Source organism: Miscanthus floridulus, chromosome 1 (genome assembly GCF_019320115.1).
Source record: "Miscanthus floridulus cultivar M001 chromosome 1, ASM1932011v1, whole genome shotgun sequence".
Lineage (NCBI taxonomy): Eukaryota > Viridiplantae > Streptophyta > Magnoliopsida > Poales > Poaceae > Miscanthus > Miscanthus floridulus.
In genome coordinates, this window is record NC_089580.1 from 183,265,966 (window position 1) to 183,285,811 (window position 19,846).

Sequence of the window (19,846 nt, forward strand, 5' to 3'; positions counted from 1 at the left end):
AAAATCAAACCCGTGCACGCTATTGCTCGGGTCTGGATGGCTTGCCGGGTTCGACTTGGACCTCGCCACTTCGCCGGCCGGCGTACGACTGCCCGCGCGGCGACCCATGCCGCCCCGATCTTCGCGCCGATCGAAAAGGCTTTCCACTACCTGCCGGTTCCGTTGGAAGTCACGGGTCGGCGGCCCTGTAGATTTCGTCAGGACGCCGCTGGGCGCTGGCTGCCCACCTGCCGTGTGCCGTGTGCTCGGCGCCCGCGCCGCTCCCGTCCAACGCCGGCATACCGAACATAACGGCCGCGGATGGATGCGTCCATCCAATCCAAAATCCCAAGCCGGGACCCGGCCGCAGCCGTGTCGTGACTCGTCATGCGGGCGGGCGTCACGTGCGCGATGCGCGGGAGAAGTCAGCGGCGCGCGGTTGCGCAACCGCACGGGATGCCAACGGAGCCGGAATTCCTCGCCCGCACGGATCCGCTTGCCAATTTGCAGGGGACAAGTGTCGGAGTAGGCTATTCCGGAGAAGACAGGCCCGCCCAATTCAATCACGTCCTAAGCGTTTTGTTTAGCTTTCGTGCGTCCTTTCAGGATCTCAATGTAGGCAGTATTTAGAACAAACGTGATTTTTTTTGTTCGTGCGTTTTTCCTATGAAAACCTTGCGTAATTCTTATGAAATTCCCGCGTTCCAAACAAGTCCGTATGATTTTTTACTGAACTCTTCTAGCTTATTATTAGTTTCCTTACATAATTTATTAAACTTTTCTTTTCCTTGCCAAAAAAAAAAGAATTAAACTTTTCTTTTCTTCTATAAATATATCTTTCTTTACATATTAGTCTCTCTTCCCTTGCATAAATAAGCACGCAATAAGAGTTCTGACTAATCACCTCTTATGTTTCTATTTTGTAGAATGTATGTAAACTGCGACAAAACTTGCTTGTCAACCAAAAAAACCTATGACAATACTGATCATGTTTATCTTAGAACATTTGCAATCTTAAACGCAATCGACAACAAAACTTGCTTGTCAACCAAAAAAAAAACCTATAACAATAATGTCGTGTTTATCTTAGAGCATTTGAAATCCTAAATGCAACCAACTATACTACGTTACACGTTTATGGTGCGCGCCAGTATCTGCCTCATAGGTTTGGCATAAACTTATAAAAAAGGGTAGCAATCTACTCTCTCGCTTCACAACAACATATCATCTAACATAAGATTTACTCAAACCTTAAAAACCACCCCCTCCGTCCCTGAATAAATTAATTTCTAGAATTGTTCCAAGTCAAATTTGTATCTCCTATAAAGCTAATACCCACTACAACATACAAGCCATCCACATCACCCCTAACTATCCACATCATTTACACTAATAATCATGTCATTCCACTAATTTTCAATATCTTAATACAAACTATCCACATCATCTCTAGTTATTTTCATTCAAAATCGTTAGCAATCCCCGCGGCAACACGCGCTGTATCTTCTAGTTTTGTTATGTTTAACTGGACTCGTAGGGAAAAAAGCAGAAATATTTGTGTCACCAAATAAACATATTATGAAAATATAGTTTATGATGTATCTAATGACACTGATTTGGTGCCATAAATCTTGGTGCTCTTTTGTGTAAATTCAGCCAAACTTCAAAAAATTGACTTCAGACATCTCTAGGCATTGATTTATTTAGGGACATAGGAAGTACTAAATGATTTAATGGTCTATATTTTATTGAAGAGTCCACACCAAATACAACAAATAAACAAATAAATTTGAAAATAACAATCTATATCTATACATGATTAGTTGGAGCATCCTAACACCTTACTTATTTTAAATGTCGTCTTTCTTTATGTTATATATTGTGCATCTAAGTTTATATAGAAGTTATTTAACAACATTTTTTCATAAACTAATTTATACACTTTATATCAAAACCTTAACCCTGACTAATATATGTAAGATACGATGCGATGTCACTTGTGAGGGCCTGTTTAGTTCCCAAATTTTTTCAAGATTCCCCGTCACATCGAATCTTTGGACGCATGCATGAAGCATTAAATATAGATAAAAAAATAAAACTAATTACATAGTTTAGACGAAATTCACGAGACGAATCTTTTAAGCCTAATTAGACCATGATTGGACACTAATTGTCAAATAACAACGAAGCTGCTACAGTACCATTTTGCAAAAAAATTCGCCATCCAAACTGGCCCTGAGATATAGGATTGCTATGTGAGTTAAAGAAAGATTCTGATCCTTGTTGGACGATACACTTGAGACCGGGTGAGATATAGGATTGCTATGTGAGTTAAAGAAAGATTCTGATCCAGGGATTTCGGCTCAGCTCTGGCCACCAAGAGAGATGGGCAAGCAGCCGCACGCACGCACTGCATACTCTGGCTCTGTTGCTTTGCTGCACCCCAAGTCTGGACCTTAACGTGCACACCAGTAGCTGCTGTTATCATGTTATTAGCCTGCTATACTACTAGTACTAGTACTAGTACTAGGTACTACTCCTAGCAGTTACTAGCACTTAGTAGCTTTTAGCAGCGCAGCTTTGCAAGATACTGCAATCTGGAACTGGAACCTCAGCGAGTCAGCGCAGTTGATGCGGGCATTCACCAAGAGTTGGTGATTGGCAATGAACTAGCATCACAAGCAAGATGAAGTTTCTTCATGCATCTCGCTCACCCCGTTGCCGAGTAACCAACCTCCCGTGCTGGAACTCAAGCGTCGAAACGGCAGGCCTGGCCCGCTTGAGTTGCCTGGCTTGCCAGCGCCCGCTTCCGCGGTCTTGCCCCCACGGCACTCCTCCACGCCACGCGCGGGGAGACGACGAAGAGCCAGGAGGTCACGCACCCATACCCCGTGGTGTGGCGTAGCGTACGGGGAGGGAGCGGACGGGTGGCTTGGGCGATGCGTGCGAATTTTGGCTGACAACGCTCAGCCCGTCGTCAGCAAACGGCCTCGTAGGTTTTCCACAGTGCTTGGCTGCTTGCTTGCTAACCGCCGGACTCACGCCTTTCTGTTTGACCCCCGGCCCCGGCCGTGACGATGACGTATACACATATCGACTTGGGCGCCGTGAAAACGGTCACAAGTCAACTAAATTCGTTCATTTTTTAAATAAATAAATAAACGGATAAGTCCTTACGTTCTTAGCTCAATAATTTAAAGGACAAGAAAACAGAGGCCCGTAAAATTAAAATCAACCATCTGGCTGTTATTAGAACAACTTCAGCAAAGTCCTCAAACAAGCCTCTAAACTTGAGAGTATAAAACACAACTCTAACAGGATCCCTATTCAAATCGCCAAACTAGAAAGGCCCCTGAAGCTGACCCTTCAGCCCCCATTTCCATGAGCGTCGATCGTGGACCCTATCAGACAGTTGATTGTTTTTCTCGATCCCGTGCCCACTCTTTTCTTCCCTCCCTATCACAGCCCCTCCCTGCTGTGCCCCTCCTTGTCGTCTCCTCCTTCTGCAGTGAGCAACCACGCTAGAGCGAGCAGCCATCCGCAGTGGGCATCCCATTGTCGGCGATGGTCCTAGTGTGCCGCGACGCCCCTCTCCATTGCTTCTTTCTCGACATGAGAGGCCATCATAGACGCGACACTCTCTCCCTCCCTCACCACAAGGAGTGCAACAACTACAGGAATTGGGGAGTCGAGACACGGGGACAGAGTGTCGTGTGGAAAAAAGTAGAGAAAGAGAGAGGGGAATAAATGATGAGTATGTCCCATAGCTCTCAAATAAAAAATTGGAACCTTACTTTTAGGGCATCTACTAGAGTTGCTATAATAATCTGTACAAGTAGGGATGTAGGTACGGTTTTTCCGTCAATCCAAAACGAAATGATAATAAATGAACTAACGAACGAGGCGATCCAGAACTAGCAATTGGATAACCGCTTGCATAACTGTACCATCCATAAAAATAGGTCATGTTTAGGAAGCTTTTGGCAGTTTTTCTTTCCTCAGAGATCTTGAAAAGCAAAAAAAAAAAAAAAAAAAAAAACTCCTCCAAACAGGGTTTCTTCTTGAAATAGACAAAAACTCCAAAAACCACACTTTGTATTAAAATCAGAGAAACTCCCTCAGAGCACCTTCCTGAGTTTTTTCGAATACATCTTCGAGAAGTGTTTCCGGAACAGCTACAACTTCCGAAGAGGGACCAAAGCACGTAGCATATACTGAACCTTCACTGGTACAGAAACAAACTGCACTCCTGGTTAGAAAACCCCTTCAGTCCCGGTTTTCCAACCGGGAGCACGAATCCGAGACTAAAGGGCCCCTCCTTTAGTCCCGATTTCTCGCCCGGGACTAAAGGTCCGGTTGGTAATACCAACCGGAGCTAAAGTGGCCTCCCAGCCTGGCCACGTGGGCCGGCCCTTTAGTCCCGGTTGGTATTACCAATCGGGACTAAAGGTTTTCTTTTTTTTTCTTTTTTTGTATTACCATGTGATAGTAATTTGATCCCAAGCTAGATTCACAAAGCTGAAAAAACCATGAACACTACCAAAATCAGGATGGATCAAGTGGTAAATCAAGATTCACAAAGACGACCGTGCTGTGAGCCGAATCCTCAAAAATACAAATCAAGTTATGGTCCAGAAATTACAAGTTTAGGGCACCGATTATGGGCACACAAAGATGGAGGGAAATCGATTTCAGGTACAGGAGACGGAACAGAACTACAGCGATTCAATGAAGAGCGGAGGAACAGAACTCCTAATGCAATAGAGCAGCACGCAGCCAAGTTGAATGAACACGTGCCATTTTGTCAGCTATACTCACCTCGGTAGCCACTGGTGGGGGAGGAGGAGGAGCTGCCGCCGCTGGTGAAGGAGGAGCCACGGGGGGTGGACGGAGATACAGCCGCAGGGCTGCCTCCCGATGGATCCGTGGGATCCATCAACAAGGGAGCAGGGGAGGCCGCGCAACCACTGAGGTGGAGGAGAGCCGCCGCGGCCGGGACGGGGGAAGGGCCGTCGTGACGGCCGTTGGGGTTGGGAGAGCCGCCGCGGTCGCCGTCGGAGTGGGGAAGGACGTCGTGGTCTCCGTCGTAGTGGGGGAGCCGCCGCTCAAACCCAAGCGAGGCAGGCTCCGTCGTTGTGTGGGGTGCCGTCCACAGGAGGCGAGCCATGCTGCTCGATGTGGGGAACCAGGGATGGGGCGTCGCCGCCACCGGTGAGGCCGTGGAGGATGCCGTCGCCGCCGTGTAAATCGAGAGCTGAGGAGGGAGAAATCAGCGAAAATGAGAGAGATTTAGTCGATCCACGCACGCAAAGGGAGCAGATGTGTGGGGAGGAGGTAGCTCGGGCTCGGGGAGGAAGAAGGGTATATACGAGGGGACCTTTAGTCCCGGTTGAAGACAACAACCGGGACTAAAGGTCCATTTCTAGTCCCGAACGGAGCCTCCAGCCAAGAGTAGACTTTTACTCCCGGTTGGTAACCTTTATTCCCGGTTGGTAGCTCCAACCGGGACTAAAGGTCCCTTTCTAGTCCTGGACGGAGCCTCCAGCCGGGAGTAGACTTTTACTTCCGGTTGGAGGGACCAATCGTGAGTAAAAGTTAACCTTTAGTCCCGGTTGGTAGCTCCAACCGGGACTAAAGGTCCCCTGCAGCAAAAGCCTGCCGCAGTAGCTGTTGGGCAGGGACCTTTAGTCTCGGTTGGAGCTACCAACTGGGACTAAAGGTTTCTCTAGTCCCGGGCGCTAAAAATACTGGGATTAAAGCTAAATTTCGAAGTTGATCAAAAGTCATTTCTCTACTTGTGCTTGGTTGGATGAATGAAATGAAACAATAATGACGTCAGAAATCCGTTATACCGATGGCCCGGTGGACCCGCCGCAGGAGGTCCTCGTCAGTGGAGACGAGTGACGGAACGGGGTCAAAAAGGAAGCTCTAGAGCGCACACAGCGGGGATCCGGCCGGACGGTAGAGCCGTAGCGATTGGTTTGACGTACTCCATGCGCGCGCGCGCGCGCAAAACGAAGAAATCACACCACACGGCCCAAGACCATTACGTACGTTTTTTCTCCCATCGGCCGTCTAAACATAACTAACCAGCAGCGGGAAGCGGGAACCAAGCAACTCCTATTCCTCGCTATCGCTAGGCCGCAAGCTACCGGCCGACCGTGGTGGTGCAGTGGAGCAAGCTAGCCAACAAACCTCTATAAATAGCCCAAGCAGATGCTGCGGCATGCACGGTGCAATCAGCAGCTCGGCTCATCAGCCTCCGATCCTCCCTCTCTCCAGCATCTCTCTCTGCCTCTTCATTCGGCCATCTCAGTACACAGAGAGAGAGAGAATGGAAGAGAGGGGGGTTCCAGAAATGGGGAGAGCCCAAACCTTGTTCCTGTCGCTGCTGTGGGTCGCCATGCTGAGTGGTAAAGCTCGATCGAACTAGCCGCCATTCGCTAGCTAGCTAGCTAGGCTCTTCTTCAATTCGCTCTAGCTTTCTCTCGTTCAGTTGAGTGGAAACAACTGTATTGGTTATGGGTGAAAAACTAACCACATCGACTTTCTTCTTCATCTCCTCGCAGTTGCTCGCGTGGTGCAATCTCTTCCTTACGACTACTCGTCGAGCTCTGAGGTATGCATGCCTAACTAACCGGCCTCTCTCCTTCTTCCCTCCCTCTCTAAGCTAGTAGCTAGCTCATCCATACATACCTGTCCTGTGACGTGCCCGGCTGCCGAACTTTGTTACCGTGCTACATGGATCCACCAGAGCCACCATCAGCTTCACATCATCGCATTGCGCATGTCACGCATCCTATCCCTGAGTGGCAGGGGCGGCGCTGCCGGTTAACACCGGCCGTCGTTAGTTGCCTGTCGCCGGCGGCGGCGCGCGCGCGCGGTGACATGTAACTGACAGGTGACATGCGTGTGCGTGGGCCATTTCGTGCACTAGCTGCGCACACAACACAAGAATACTTGTCTAGCCTGCTGCTGCTTGCTGGTTTCGCCTCCTCCCGTGGCTCATTTGTGCGGGTCGATCGGAGTCCACTGATGAGGCACTCAACACTCACTGTGGGGACGGGATTTTGACATGTCGCGTATGTAGGCACGCGCGCAGGTCACAAATTAAATGTTTTATTAGTGATAATAGAATCATCATGCGAACTTTCTTTAACTAGGCCCAGTCTATCGGCCATGTGAACACAGGACAAGAAGGTTACACACTTACACCTCGTTCATATATACAAGTGTGTGCAGCTTTTTGGTTCATTTGAATTTAGTATAGTACCCCTTTTGATCGGGCAGCATGCACGCACATCGATCATGGGTAGGTGCAGATGGACCAAACAAGTAGGAGCAACAAGAATTCACAGCCATTCTGCCAAATTTTCCCTCCCCGATCGAACAGGACCAAATATTTCCAACAAGGACAGAATAAGTAAGTTGGCCAGGTGCCTAACCACATGCCATGCCCATGCCATCTCGTTTTTGAGTTCTTGACCCGGTCCGATGAACCACCTCTGTATGTCATCAGATCATCATCAAAACGCACACAAGCTTCTGAAAAATTACTTGGAAAAGTTAGCCGATGCCCCCAAATGCGTCCGACTCATAATCATGCAAAGCGCCGACCCCCCACTTATAGCAAGTTAGCAACCAAAAACCAACCCACTGATCGGTGTGCCGCAATCAGCCTATGTGCACGCACATACAACTAACTTTGCTGACTACCTGACTGTTGTGTTCTGACTTTCTGTGTGTCAACACATCTTTATTATATTTGTATATCGGCGTGTGCCTCCTGACATGTCGACACGGTCAAAAAACCAGGGCCCTTTTTCGCTTGCGTTTCTGGTGCACGCCAAGCAGGGGAGGGCGTGTGTACCCCAGTGTCTGCCACACACCGGATCATGCTCTCATGCAGGCCACCACTGAGGCTAGCTTATTGGACAGATCACTGATCCTCACCTGCAGCTTAACCTATTCAGGTTAATTTGGTTGGTGAAGATATTTTTTTTTTCATCAATCAATCGGCTCACTCCCTCTCGGTTCAAAAGAGGCCCCTTAAAAAAGAAAAAGAGGTCTACTCGTGTGTGAATCCGTCCAGGGCAGGATAGGAAAGTCAGGGGCTTCCAAACAAGGGCCTAAAAGTGACTTATTGCTTTCAGTTATTCTGCACACCACAATTTGGTTTCACAGTCAGCCACCCCAATTGTTTCTTGTGCCAAGTAGAACGTGGTTTCGTTTGTTAGTCCTATGTTAGGCGTCAGTTAGATACGCGATCACTTGGGCTTTTGCAGGCTAGTCAAACAGGATATAGGAGTATGTATATGTGCTTCTAGTACTAGTTGACCTGTAGTCAAATAATCCAAAAGAAAAGTTGAAATAGACCAATAGCTACATATATGGGGCTGCAAATGAGTGACAGTGCACCAAACTAAAATCTGGCATGTGCGTAGTAGCATCATAATAGTCTACTTTAGTTCACAGTTAGTTACCGTACACAAACTTTTCAACGGCTTTTACTGGGATCTTGACAGGCCTGGCACTTTTGACAGTTATACTGCACCCATCTTAGGCCCTGTTTAGTTCCGAAAATTTTTGGCTTTTGGCAACTGTAGCACTTTCGTTTTTATTTGGCAAAAATTGTCCAATTATGGACTATTTAGGCTTAAAAGATTTGTCTCACGATTTCTCGGCTAACTGTGTAATTAGTTTTTTTTCGTCTACATTTAGTACTCCATGCATGTGCCGCAAGATTTGATGTGACGGAGAATCTTGAAAATTTTTTGTTTTTGGCTTGCATCTAAACGGGGCCTTACTGTCCAGGGTGACTTTACTGCCATTCAAACAATTTTTTTTGTAAGTTTACTGTTATACGGAGGGTGAAACTTGTGTTGACCTGAACGCTCGTGCTGCGAAACGTGTGGGCGCAGTGCTTGCCGGAGCCGCTGGAGCCTCAGTACGGCGGCGGCATCCTCCGGAACGCCAACTTCAGCGCCGGCCTCCAGGGCTGGTCGTCGTTCGGGTACGGCGCCGTCGAGGAAGGCTTGTCAGCGAGCGGCAACAGCTACGGCGTGGCGCGCAACCGGACCCGGCCGTACCAGAGCGTCAGCCAGAAGGTGTACCTGCAGAATGACACGCACTACACTCTGTCAGGTCAGTGAGTGAGCTCCGGCTTCCGGGGGAAAAAATTGGTCGCAGCAGCGATGAACGAAAAATCAGCTTATTAACTTTGTGTTTTTTCTTCTGGTATATGCAGCTTGGTTGCAGGTCAGCAATGGTAGCGCCGATATCAGAGCTGTGGTGAAGACCAACGGCGACTTCATCCACGCCGGCGGCGTCGAAGCGCGGTCCGGCTGCTGGTCCATTCTCAAAGGCGGCCTCACCGCCCCCGCCTCCGGAGCAGCAGAACTCTACTTCGAGGTAAACTAAACGCACAAACCTGCCGCATCGCATTCGCATGAATGTTCGTTGCAAGAAGAGAAGCTGTTACTGTCAGGCTATGCTCTGTTCTTACAACTCACAAGAACTTATGGGTCCGCTGGATGCAGAGCAACACGACGACGGTGGACATATGGGTGGACAACGTCTCGCTGCAGCCCTTCTCCCGCGAGGAGTGGGCGGCGCACCACCACGCGGCCATCAAGTCGGCGCGCAAGAAGACGGTGCGGCTCCGCGCCAGGGACTCCTCCGGCAAGCCCGTGCCGGGCGCGCAGGTGCGCATCGAGCACGTCCGGAACGGCTTCCCGCTGGGGTCGGCCATGAGCGCGGAGATCCTGCAGAGCCCGGCGTACCAGCGTTGGTTCACGTCGCGGTTCACGGTGACCACGTTCGAGAACGAGATGAAGTGGTACAGCACGGAGCAAGTGCAGGGGCGCGAAGACTACTCGGTCCCCGACGCGATGCTGAGGTTCGCCAAGAGCCACGGCATCGCGGTGCGCGGCCACAACGTGTTCTGGGACCAGCCGAGCCAGCAGCCGTCCTGGGTGCAGTCGCTGTCGTACCAGCAGCTCCAGCAGGCGACGGCGCGGCGGATCAAGTCGGTGATGTCGCGGTACGCCGGGCAGGTGATCGCGTGGGACGTGGTGAACGAGAACCTCCACTTCAACTTCTTCGAGGGCAAGTTCGGGTGGGACGCGTCGGCGGAGTTCTACGGCAAGGCGCACCAGCTGGACGCGCAGGCGCTCATGTCCATGAACGAGTACAACACGCTGGAGTGGCCCGGCGACCCGATGGCCGGGCCCAGCAAGTACCTGGGCAAGCTGTTCCAGATCAAGAAGTTCCCGAGCAACACCAACGACGCCAGGATGGCCATCGGCCTGGAGGGCCACTTCTCCGTGCCCAGCATCCCCTACATCCGCGCCGCGCTCGACACCATGTCCGAGGCTAACGCGCCCATCTGGCTCACCGAGATCGACGTCGCGCCGGGGCCCAACCAGGCGCAATACCTGGAGCAGATACTCAGGGAGGTGTACGCGCACCCGGCCGTGCACGGCATCATCCTCTGGACGGCGCGCCACCCGCAGGGCTGCTACGTCATGTGCCTCACCGACAGCAACTTCAGGAACCTACCCACCGGCGACGTCGTCGACAAGCTCATCGCGGAGTGGATGACGCACTCGCACGCCGCCGTGGCGGACGCCAACGGATACTACGAGGCCGAGCTGTTCCACGGGGACTACAAGGTCACCGTCAGCCACCCGGTGGCCAACTCCACCGTGGTGCAGAGCCTGAGCGTCGACAGGGAGACCGACCCCGATAGCGAGTACACCATACACGTCTAGCTGCCTTAGCTCCTATATAAGTAGCCTCCTTCCTAGTACTCCTACTACTAAGCTAGGAGGGGATTGATATACATACGCATACACATGTGCATGTGCATGATTGTGGGTCTAGATTCTAGGGTATTGTGGTTTGTGATGTCGTCAGTCAGTCATATACATACACATACATATATAGGGCGCCCGAGAGATAGAATTCCTGGTGAGGCGATCCATGTGATGTTCATATAAAACAGAGGAGGAATTCGATTTGTTCTTCAATATAGATATACATCCTTCTATAGCTCTATCTCACCCCTGTGCCTGTGGACACCAATCTTACAAGAACAAACATTACCAATCTCATTACCTACTAGTACGAGGCTATTAATTTTGCTAAAGCTAGCTTAACGGAGATGCGCCGTGTCAAATCAAAATTCAAAACAGGGCAAGAAGCCCCATTGCAACGGGGTTGAAAAGGATAATACTCTTTCTACTTAGGTTAACTACTGAATTAAATGTATAAATACTATTGATGTAAGTTAACAATAAAAGGATCACACTGACGCTATTGATACTTTTGAAATCATCTAGGCCCTCAATTTGGTTTTAGTAATTAATAACAACAAGTTATTGTGACTAACATGTGCTCTGCAACGTCATTACTATTTGGAGTCGCCATATGACTTTCTTGGCCCTAATTATCTTAAATAAAAGTAAGTAACAGTTAAAGTTTCAAATGTTTGAACAAAACTTGTCCAAACACATGTAGTATTTATGATGGAGGGAGTAGCATTGTAGCAATACACATAAGCTGATGTATGCAATTGTTCCCAACAACGTGCATTACCCTGGATAGTGACCAACCGTGGGGCTGGGCATGCGATGCGTTACTTAGGAGTAATGTTACCCTCCCTATATGTGAAACGGCCTTCCTACTATTTTTATCCCACCTTATTACATTTTAATCTTGAACAAAAGTTAAGACCAAATATAGCTCTTTGGTCCCCCGTCATTCTCTCTTCTAAAAGCTACTATATAAACAGAAACCTTTCAAAGTCTACGGTGCCCATCGTAGAGCGTCAAAAGAAATATGATGGTTTCCACAGGAAAGTTGGTCTTCATCTTGTTGATCGTGCTATTTGAAGGTTAGTTCTTTCTAATTAGCTTTAACTATGCATTTTCTTTTTCAAATGTAATAGCAAAATTACTGACTCAATCAATATGTATAAGCATAAAGAACATATTGATTTTTACAATTTTACATTAGTGAGAAATCTCTAATTAACCTATGTACAAACTCCGGGCATAACAATTCACTTTAGAGGATTCTTATAGACAAACAACGGATGAAGTTGGTCGACAGAAAATGTGCAAGATCAAAAGTTCTGATGTTGAAATTTCCAAAAAAAAAAAGGTTCTGATGCTGTGATGCATAACCATCTCTCCTCTCGACGCAGGATCCTTGGTCACTTCAAAAAAGGGCCATTCTTCAGAACAGCCATCAGAAAAGGGCGGTGGCTATTCCTCCAAGGAAACATCAGAAAAGGCCGACGATTCCTCAAAGAAATCATCAGGAAAGGTCCCCTATGACTACTCAGCAAACATTGAGGTAAGCAGCACATGCCCCAAGTAAAACCTTCCCACCCCTGTGAGCTGTGGAGTCGTTTCCATCGGCACTTATATGCCCTGGTCCGCGACTGACCGGCCCTGCTCGACACCGTTGCTTTGCATTGCAGTGCATCAAGGAGCCGGAGAAACCTCTGTATGGAGGCGGCATCATCAGCGCCGCCGACTCCGGCGGCAAGAAGTGCCCTGTCAAGGGCTCCGTCCTCAAGGTCGAGCTCAAGAAGGACCACCACTACGCACTCTCCGGTAATCCGCACTCATATAATTGTCCAATTCATTTATCAGTCGACCACCAGGCGTCGAAGATGATGCAGCTAAACGGACAGACGTTTTGTGCGTGTGCTCCCAGTTTGGCTCAAGTTTTCCAAGGGCACCGGCGACATCACTGCCATAATCGTGACGCCCGATGGCAAGTTCAACACCGCCGGCGCGATCGTGGCCCAGTCCGGCTGCTGGACCTTGCTCAAGGGTGGAGCCACCTCCTTCGCCGAAGGCAAGGGCGATCTCTTCTTCCAGGTAATGTAATCGGTGGCAGGACAATCTTTGCAAATTATGAAAGGGAGTTAATCAGTCCAACGAGACGTGGATGAAAGAAGAACTGATATATGGAAGCTAACAATGCGTGCAGAGCAACTCAACCGCGGAGATCATGGCGGAGAGCATAGCGCTGCAGGGCTTCAGCTTTGAAGAATGGAACGCTCACCGCGATGAAGTCGTCGCCAAGGTTTCCCACTCAATGCAGACCCAGAATGGAATGCTAGTGGAATCATCGGTCTCAATGAACCGTTGAAATATATATACTGAATTCGAATGCAGGAACGCAAGAAGAAGGTGAAGATCACGGTGGAGTGCGGCGGCAAGCCACTGCCGGACGCGGAGCTGTCTGTGGAGTGGGTGGCCAAGGGCTTCCCCCTGGGCAACGCCATGACCAAGGAGATCCTGGACATGCCCAAGTACGAGGAGTGGTTCACGAAGCGGTTCAAGTGGGCGACGATGGAGAACGAGATGAAGTGGTACAGCACGGAGTACAACGAGGGGCAGGAAGGGTTCGAGGTGGCGGACAAGATGTTGGAGCTGGCGGAGAAACACAACATCAAGGTGCGTGGCCACAACGTGTTCTGGGACGACCAGAGCCACCAGATGCCGTGGGTGAGCAAGCTCAGCACCGACAAGTTCAAGGCCGCCGTGGCCAAGCACCTCAAGAGCGTCGTCTCCCGCTACGCCGGCAAGGTCATCCACTGGGACGTGGTGAACGAGAACCTCCACTTCAGCTTCTTCGAGGACAAGCTCGGCAAGGACGCGTCCGGGGAGATCTTCAAGGAGGTGGCCAAGCTGGACAGCAAGCCAATCCTGTTCATGAACGAGTTCAACACCATCGAGCAGCCCTGCGACCTGGCGCCGCTGCCAACCAAGTACCTGGCCAAGCTGAAGCAGATCCAGTCGTACCCGGGCAACGAGGACCTCAAGTACGGCATCGGCCTGGAGAGCCACTTCGAGAAGCCCAACATCCCCTACATGAGGGGCTCCCTGGACACGCTCGCGGCGGCCAAGGTGCCTATCTGGCTCACCGAGGTGGACGTCACCAAGGGGCCCAAGCAGGTGGAGTTCCTGGAGGAGGTGATGAGGGAGGGGTTCGGCCACCCGGGCGTCAAGGGCATCGTCCTGTGGGCGGCCTGGCACGCCAAGGGCTGCTACGTCATGTGCCTCACCGACAACAACTTCAAGAACCTGCCGCAGGGGGACGTCGTCGACAAGCTCCTGGACGAGTGGAGGAAAGTGCCCGAGAAGCCCAAGACGGACAGCAAGGGTGTGTTCGAGGCCGAGCTCTTCCACGGAGAGTACCAGGTCACCGTCAAGCACGCGTCGCTCAAGGAGCCCATCGTGCAGACGGTGGACCTCGACTCCAAATCAGAGGCCGCCATTAAGGCCTAGCTAACTGGTTAAGAGTACCACACAACATGCCCGTGTCGCTAACTGTAACATTCCAATTTGTATGCCGTTGTCGCTAACTGTAACATTCCAATTTGTTTTTCCATATATATACATTGAAAGACATAATCTGCTGCTCCCGTTTCTCTATTGTTGGAGAATGGTCGACTCGGCCGACCACTCCCTGTTGGGAGTTGAAGACTGATCGGCTCTGTCGACCAGCTCTTGTGGCTGTAGCAGGAAGGCACTAGGCCATAGTCGTCCTGTTCGCTTGGCTTATAAGCCATACTTTTTTCAGTCAACGAACAATATTTTTCTCTCACAACAAATCAGCCAACAATACTTTCAGCCATGGCTTATCAGCCAAACGAACAGGACAAGTAGTGGTGGTTTACTTTAGCCATGTAGAGTGGAGATGGCTGAGCTAAGCTTTATATCTTAGGAGTAGATAGTTGATGTACTCTTGTACCTTAGGAGTAGATAGTTGATGTACTCTATACCTTAGGAGTAGATAGTTGGTGTACTCTTGTACTTCGATAGTAGGTAGTTGGTGTACTCACCAACAACTATGTACCTGGTAGAGGTACAACTAGAGTTGTATATATTCTATCCAAAGTCAATACAGCAAATCAGTTCAGTTTGCCACATCCAAAGGCATAACTTTTAGCCAGCACTGGGCTTGTGTTGTGTGTGTCAGTTGTTCTCAATATCTTCTTCTACCTCTAGCCATAGTGAATAAGTGTGCTGAAAAAGCTTACTGCTTACCTGTGCAGGACAGCCGAGGGACCAACAAGTGGTATCGAAGCCGTACAAGCGTCGTCGCCGGTGCAGAAGGTCAACGGCACCAGTTGGCCAACGCTGACTCGCACCAACTATGGCGAGTGGGCAGTGACCATAAATGTCAAGCTCAGAGCCTGACAGCTCTAGAATGCCATTAACAAGGGCAACGACAACGAAGAAGACGACATGTCAGCATTGGAAGCCATCATCGCTGCTATGCCAGCGGAGTATAGGGAGCCGTTGGGGGCGAAGAGCTTTGCTAAGGAGACGTGAGAGGCTATTGCGGCGATGCGCGTCGGTTCCGACCGCGCAAAGAAGGCGACAGCCTAGCTGCTGAAGCAGGAGTACACTAACCTCAAGTTCAAGGATGGTGAGTCGCTGGAGGACTTCTTCCTCCGCCTGCAAACGCTCTTCAGCAAGTTGAGGAGCCACGGTGTCACCATCGATGAAGAAGAGGCGGTCTCCGAGTACCTCCACTACGTGCCGGCGAACTACATCTAGATTGCTCTCTCCATGGAGACGATGCTAGACTTGTCCACCCTCACTATTGAGAATGTGACAGGCCGTCTACGGGTGGTGGACGAGCGCATGGAGCAGACCACAGTATCAACGGACAGCAGCAAGCTGCTGCTGACAGAGGATGAGTGGGTTGCCCAGATGAAGGAGAAGAAGTCCGGGGAAACCTCCTCCGGCCGCGGTGGCGATGGCAAGCGCCGTGGTAAGGCTTCTTCGGAGAAGAAGAAGAAGAAGAAGGTCGGCCCCAACGCCTGCCGACGCTGCGGGAAGATGGGCCATTAGGCAAAGGAGTGCCCAAATCGTAAGCAGGAGAAGAAGGCTAAGGCTCATTTAACGCAGGCTGATGAGGATGATGAGGCCACTCTCCTGATGGTGACGTTTTGTGCATTGCACGACGTTAAGGCGAAGGAGAAGGGAGAGGTGATGGCGGTGGAAGGGCACGGCAAGGCTCTGAAGGCTGTCCACCTCGACGAACCGCGCGCCCAAGTCCACCTCGGACGTGGGTGGTGAGATGGAGCAGCGGTGGTACCTAGACTCCGGCACCAGCAACCACATGACGGGCTCCAAGGAAACCTTCTTCGAGCTCGACGGCAACGTGACCGGCACGCTGAAGTTCGGTGACAGCTCAAGGGTGACGATCCGAGGACGTGGCACCATCATCTTCAGGTGCCAGAACGGCGAGCACCGCGCGTTGACGGATGTATATTACATCCCGCAGCTGCGTTCAAGCATCATCAGCATTGACCAGCTGGATAAGCACGGCAGCGAGGTACTGATTAAGGAGAGCGTCCTCAGGATCAGGGACCAGGAGCAGCGGCTTCTTACCAAGGTGAAGAGGTCCCAGAACCGGCTGTACCTGCTCGACTTGAAGTGGAGCAGCCCATCTGCTTGGCTACACGACGCACGGAGGAGCCATGGCTGTGGCATGCCCGGTATGGACATCTTAGCTTCGACGTTCTTGGTCGGCTAGAGAGGATGGTGACTGGGTTGCCTCACATCGAGCACGCAGGCGAGCTTTGTGACAGCTGCCTGGCCGGGAAGCAAAAAAGGCTGTCGTTCCCGAAGACGGCGAAGTATCGCGCGGCAGAGGCCCTCGAGCTGGTCCATGGTGACCTATGTGGGCCGATCACGCCGGTGACGTCCGATGGGCGCATGTACTTCATCTTGCTGGTGGATGACTGCAGTCGGTACATATGGCTGCAGCTTCTGACAAGCAAGACCGAGGCGGTGGAAGCGGTCAAGAAGTTCAAGGCACGCGCGGAGGCAGAGAGCGGCAAGAAGTTGCGCGTGCGGCGAACTGATCGCAGTGGCGAATTCACTTTGGTGGAGTTCGTTGCGTACTGTACGGATCAGGGCGTGGTGCGACACCACACCGCGCCGTTGAAAGCTCTAGTTTGGTTTTGGTGAATTGATGAAACCCTAAGTGCTAACCTAGTTCATCAAGTGATCATGAGATAGGTAGCACACTTCAAGTAGAGAAGCAAATGAAGATCATAACATGACAATGGTGATAGCATGGAGATGATCAAGGGCTTAAACTTGAAGAGAAGAAAGAGAAAAACAAAAAGCTCAAGGCAAAGGTATAACTTGTAGGAGCTATTTTGTTTTGGTGATCAAGACACTTAGAGAGTGTGATCACATTTAGGTTTGATAGCCGAACTATTAAGAGGGGTGAAACTCGTATCGGAATGCGGTTATCAAAGTGCCACTAGATGCTCTAACTCATTGCATATGCATTTAGGATCTAGTGGAGTGCTAACACCCTTGATAATATTTGTGAAAATATGCTAACACATGTGCACATGGTGTGTGTAGGGTTGAGATGGGTTTGTGAAAATTCAGCGCTTTTGAGAAAATGAAATGTCTATTTTCTATTGCGCCGGATGCAAAATTCTTAGTGGTTGGCACACTTGAGCAAGGATGAAGAAGTAAGAGTTGAAATAGAGTTGATCGAAATGATGCTGGCGTCGGTCTACTGACCGGACGCTGGGTCACTCAGCGACCGGACGCTGAAAGGCTGTGTCCGGTCGAGCTGTCAGACGGCACAGTGGCTAGGGTTGAGCACCGGACGCTGGCTGCGTCCGGTCAAGGTGGACCGGACGCATCCGGTCGAAAAAACATGCCTCGAGGAGCTTACTGGAAACGACCGGACGCTGGCAAGCTCGGCGGGATTCGGCGCTTTCGGGAAAATGAAATGCCTATTTTCTGTTGCGCCGGATGCAAATTCTTGGTGGTTGGCACATTGGAGCAAGGGTGGAGAAGATAGACGAGAGAACAGAGCTGATGCCAGCGTCAGTCCAGTGACCGGACGCTGGATCCAGAAGCACCAGACGCTGACTGCCTGCGTCCGGTCGCGTTGACTGTCGGTACAGTGGCTAGGGTTTACCACCGGACGCTGGCTGTGTCCGGTCGAGGTGGACCGGACGCGTCCGGTCGAGGAAAACCAGGTTTCGACCCTTACTGTACTCGACCAGACGCTGAGGTTCCAGCGTCCAGTCAGTTTTAACCGGACGCGTCCGGTCGTGGTCGGTACCTTACTGGAAACGACCGGACGCTAGGGGTTCAGCGTCCGGTCAGTTGAAGCTGCTGCGTCCGGTCAGTTGAAGCTGCTGCGTCCGGTCAGCGTCATAGCCGTTGGAATCTGACGAACAGCGTTTGAAGGCGATGACACGTGGCGTCCATCGGGCGACCGGACGCTGAGGGCCAGCGTCCGGTCAGTATGACCGGAGCGTCCGGTCAGAGCGCGTTTTGCCCAGTGAAGGGGTATAACGGCTCTATTTGATTGGGGCTCTATTTATAGCCCCATGGCCGGCTCAAGGGCCAACTCTTACACATTTTCATTGACATAGCAACCTTGTGAGCCTAGCTAAAGGACTCCCACTCATCTACATCATTGATTCATCATCATAGTGAGATTGGGAGTGATCCAAGTGCATTGCTTGAGTGGTTGCATCTAGAGGCACTTGGTGTTCGTGTTTCGCTACGGATTTCGCTTGTTACTCTTGGTGGTTGTCGCCACCTAGACGGCTTGGAGCAGCAAGGATCGTTGAGTGGAGGAGGTGATTGTCTCCGACTCCGATCGTGGTGATTGTGAGGGGTTCTTGACCTTTCCCCGGCGGAGCGCCAAAAGGTACTCTAGTAAATTGCTTGTGGCTTGTGTGATCCTCATCTTGTGTTGGTTGTGCGGCACCCTATTGAGGGTTTGGCGAGTGATGCCAATCAGCGCGTGAACCTCCAAGTGAGTGAATCGCCACAACGAGGACTAGCTTGCCGGCAAGCAAGTGAACCTCGGTAAAAATCATTGTGTTCATCATTTGATTCCGAGATGATTGGTCATCATTGTTATTCATCTTCGTGATTGATTGGTTCATTCATCTACACGGCGGTATAACCCTCTTGATCACTCTCTTTACTTTACCGCAAACTAGTTGACAAGCTCTTTAGTGTAGCTAGTTGTGAGAGCTTGCATGCTTGGTTGGTGTGGCTCTTTAGTTAGCCTTTGAGAGCATACTAACATAGGGTAGTGTCATTGCTCTTGTGTGAATTGACACTATCTAAACTAGAATTGTGGTAGGTGGCTTGCATTTTTTAGTAGGCTAGCGCACCACTCGCTTCGCCTCATAATTGTCTAACCATTTGGTTAAGTGTTGTTGTATAAATTTTTATTAGGCTATTCACCCCCCTCTAGCCATTAGGACCTTTCAGCCGTACTCGCCACAGCAGAATGGCGTGGTGGAGCGGCGGAACCAGACGATGGTCAGCATGGCTCGATCCATGATGAAGGCTAAGAAGATGCCGGTCGAGTTCTGGGGAGAGACGGTGACGACGGCGGTGTTTATCCTCAATCGAGCGCCCACCAAGGCCCTGAAGGGCAAGACGTCGTTCGAGGCTTGGCATGGACGCAAGCCGAATGTGTACTTCCTTAGGACATTTGGCTGTTGAAAGCTCTAGTTTGGTTTTGGTGAATTGATGAAACCCTAAGTGCTAACCTAGTTTATCAAGTGATCATGAGATAGGTAGCACACTCTAAGTGGTGAAGCAAATGAAGATCATAACATGATGATGATGCCATGATGATGATCAAGAGCTTGGACTTAGAAATAAGAAAGAGAAAAACAAAAAGCTCAAGGCAAAGGTATAAACCATAGGAGCTATTTTGTTTTAGTGATCAAGACACTTAGAGAGTGTGATCACATTTAGGTTTGATAGCCGTACTATTAAGAGAGGTGAAACTCGTATCGGAATGCGATTATCAAAGTGCCACT

General features: G+C 50.3%; 2 protein-coding genes across 2 annotated transcripts; both read left to right on the top strand.

The window, feature by feature from the left end:
- Window positions 1–6,231: 6,231 nt before the first annotated feature.
- LOC136504678 (endo-1,4-beta-xylanase 5-like) lies at window positions 6,232–11,037 on the top strand. The gene is made up of 5 exons (XM_066499651.1): window positions 6,232–6,392; window positions 6,549–6,598; window positions 8,901–9,123; window positions 9,227–9,390; window positions 9,519–11,037. Exons 1-5 carry the CDS (start codon window positions 6,314–6,316, stop codon window positions 10,749–10,751), a joined length of 1,749 nt encoding a protein of 582 aa, XP_066355748.1. The 5' UTR covers window positions 6,232–6,313; the 3' UTR covers window positions 10,752–11,037.
- A 757-nt stretch (window positions 11,038–11,794) lies between these two features.
- On the top strand, window positions 11,795–14,581 carry LOC136504689 (endo-1,4-beta-xylanase 4-like). Its single transcript, XM_066499660.1, has 6 exons — window positions 11,795–11,875; window positions 12,188–12,339; window positions 12,467–12,602; window positions 12,706–12,872; window positions 12,985–13,080; window positions 13,173–14,581. The coding sequence occupies exons 1-6, from the start codon at window positions 11,821–11,823 to the stop codon at window positions 14,286–14,288; spliced, it is 1,722 nt and encodes a 573-aa protein (XP_066355757.1). The 5' UTR covers window positions 11,795–11,820; the 3' UTR covers window positions 14,289–14,581.
- The last annotated feature ends 5,265 nt before the right edge of the window (window positions 14,582–19,846 follow it).

Excerpts from the sequence above, each read along its gene's own strand:
- LOC136504678 (XM_066499651.1), top strand. The coding sequence starts at position 6,314 with ATGGAAGAGAGGGGGGTTCCAGAAATGGGGAGAGCCCAAACCTTGTTC. Across the intron at positions 9,124-9,226 it reads CACGCACTACACTCTGTCAG|CTTGGTTGCAGGTCAGCAAT; the intron begins GTCAGTGAGTGA and ends TGGTATATGCAG. Across the intron at positions 9,391-9,518 it reads CAGCAGAACTCTACTTCGAG|AGCAACACGACGACGGTGGA; the intron begins GTAAACTAAACG and ends CGCTGGATGCAG.
- LOC136504689 (XM_066499660.1), top strand. The coding sequence starts at position 11,821 with ATGATGGTTTCCACAGGAAAGTTGGTCTTCATCTTGTTGATCGTGCTA. Across the intron at positions 12,340-12,466 it reads ACTACTCAGCAAACATTGAG|TGCATCAAGGAGCCGGAGAA; the intron begins GTAAGCAGCACA and ends TTTGCATTGCAG. Across the intron at positions 13,081-13,172 it reads GCGATGAAGTCGTCGCCAAG|GAACGCAAGAAGAAGGTGAA; the intron begins GTTTCCCACTCA and ends ATTCGAATGCAG.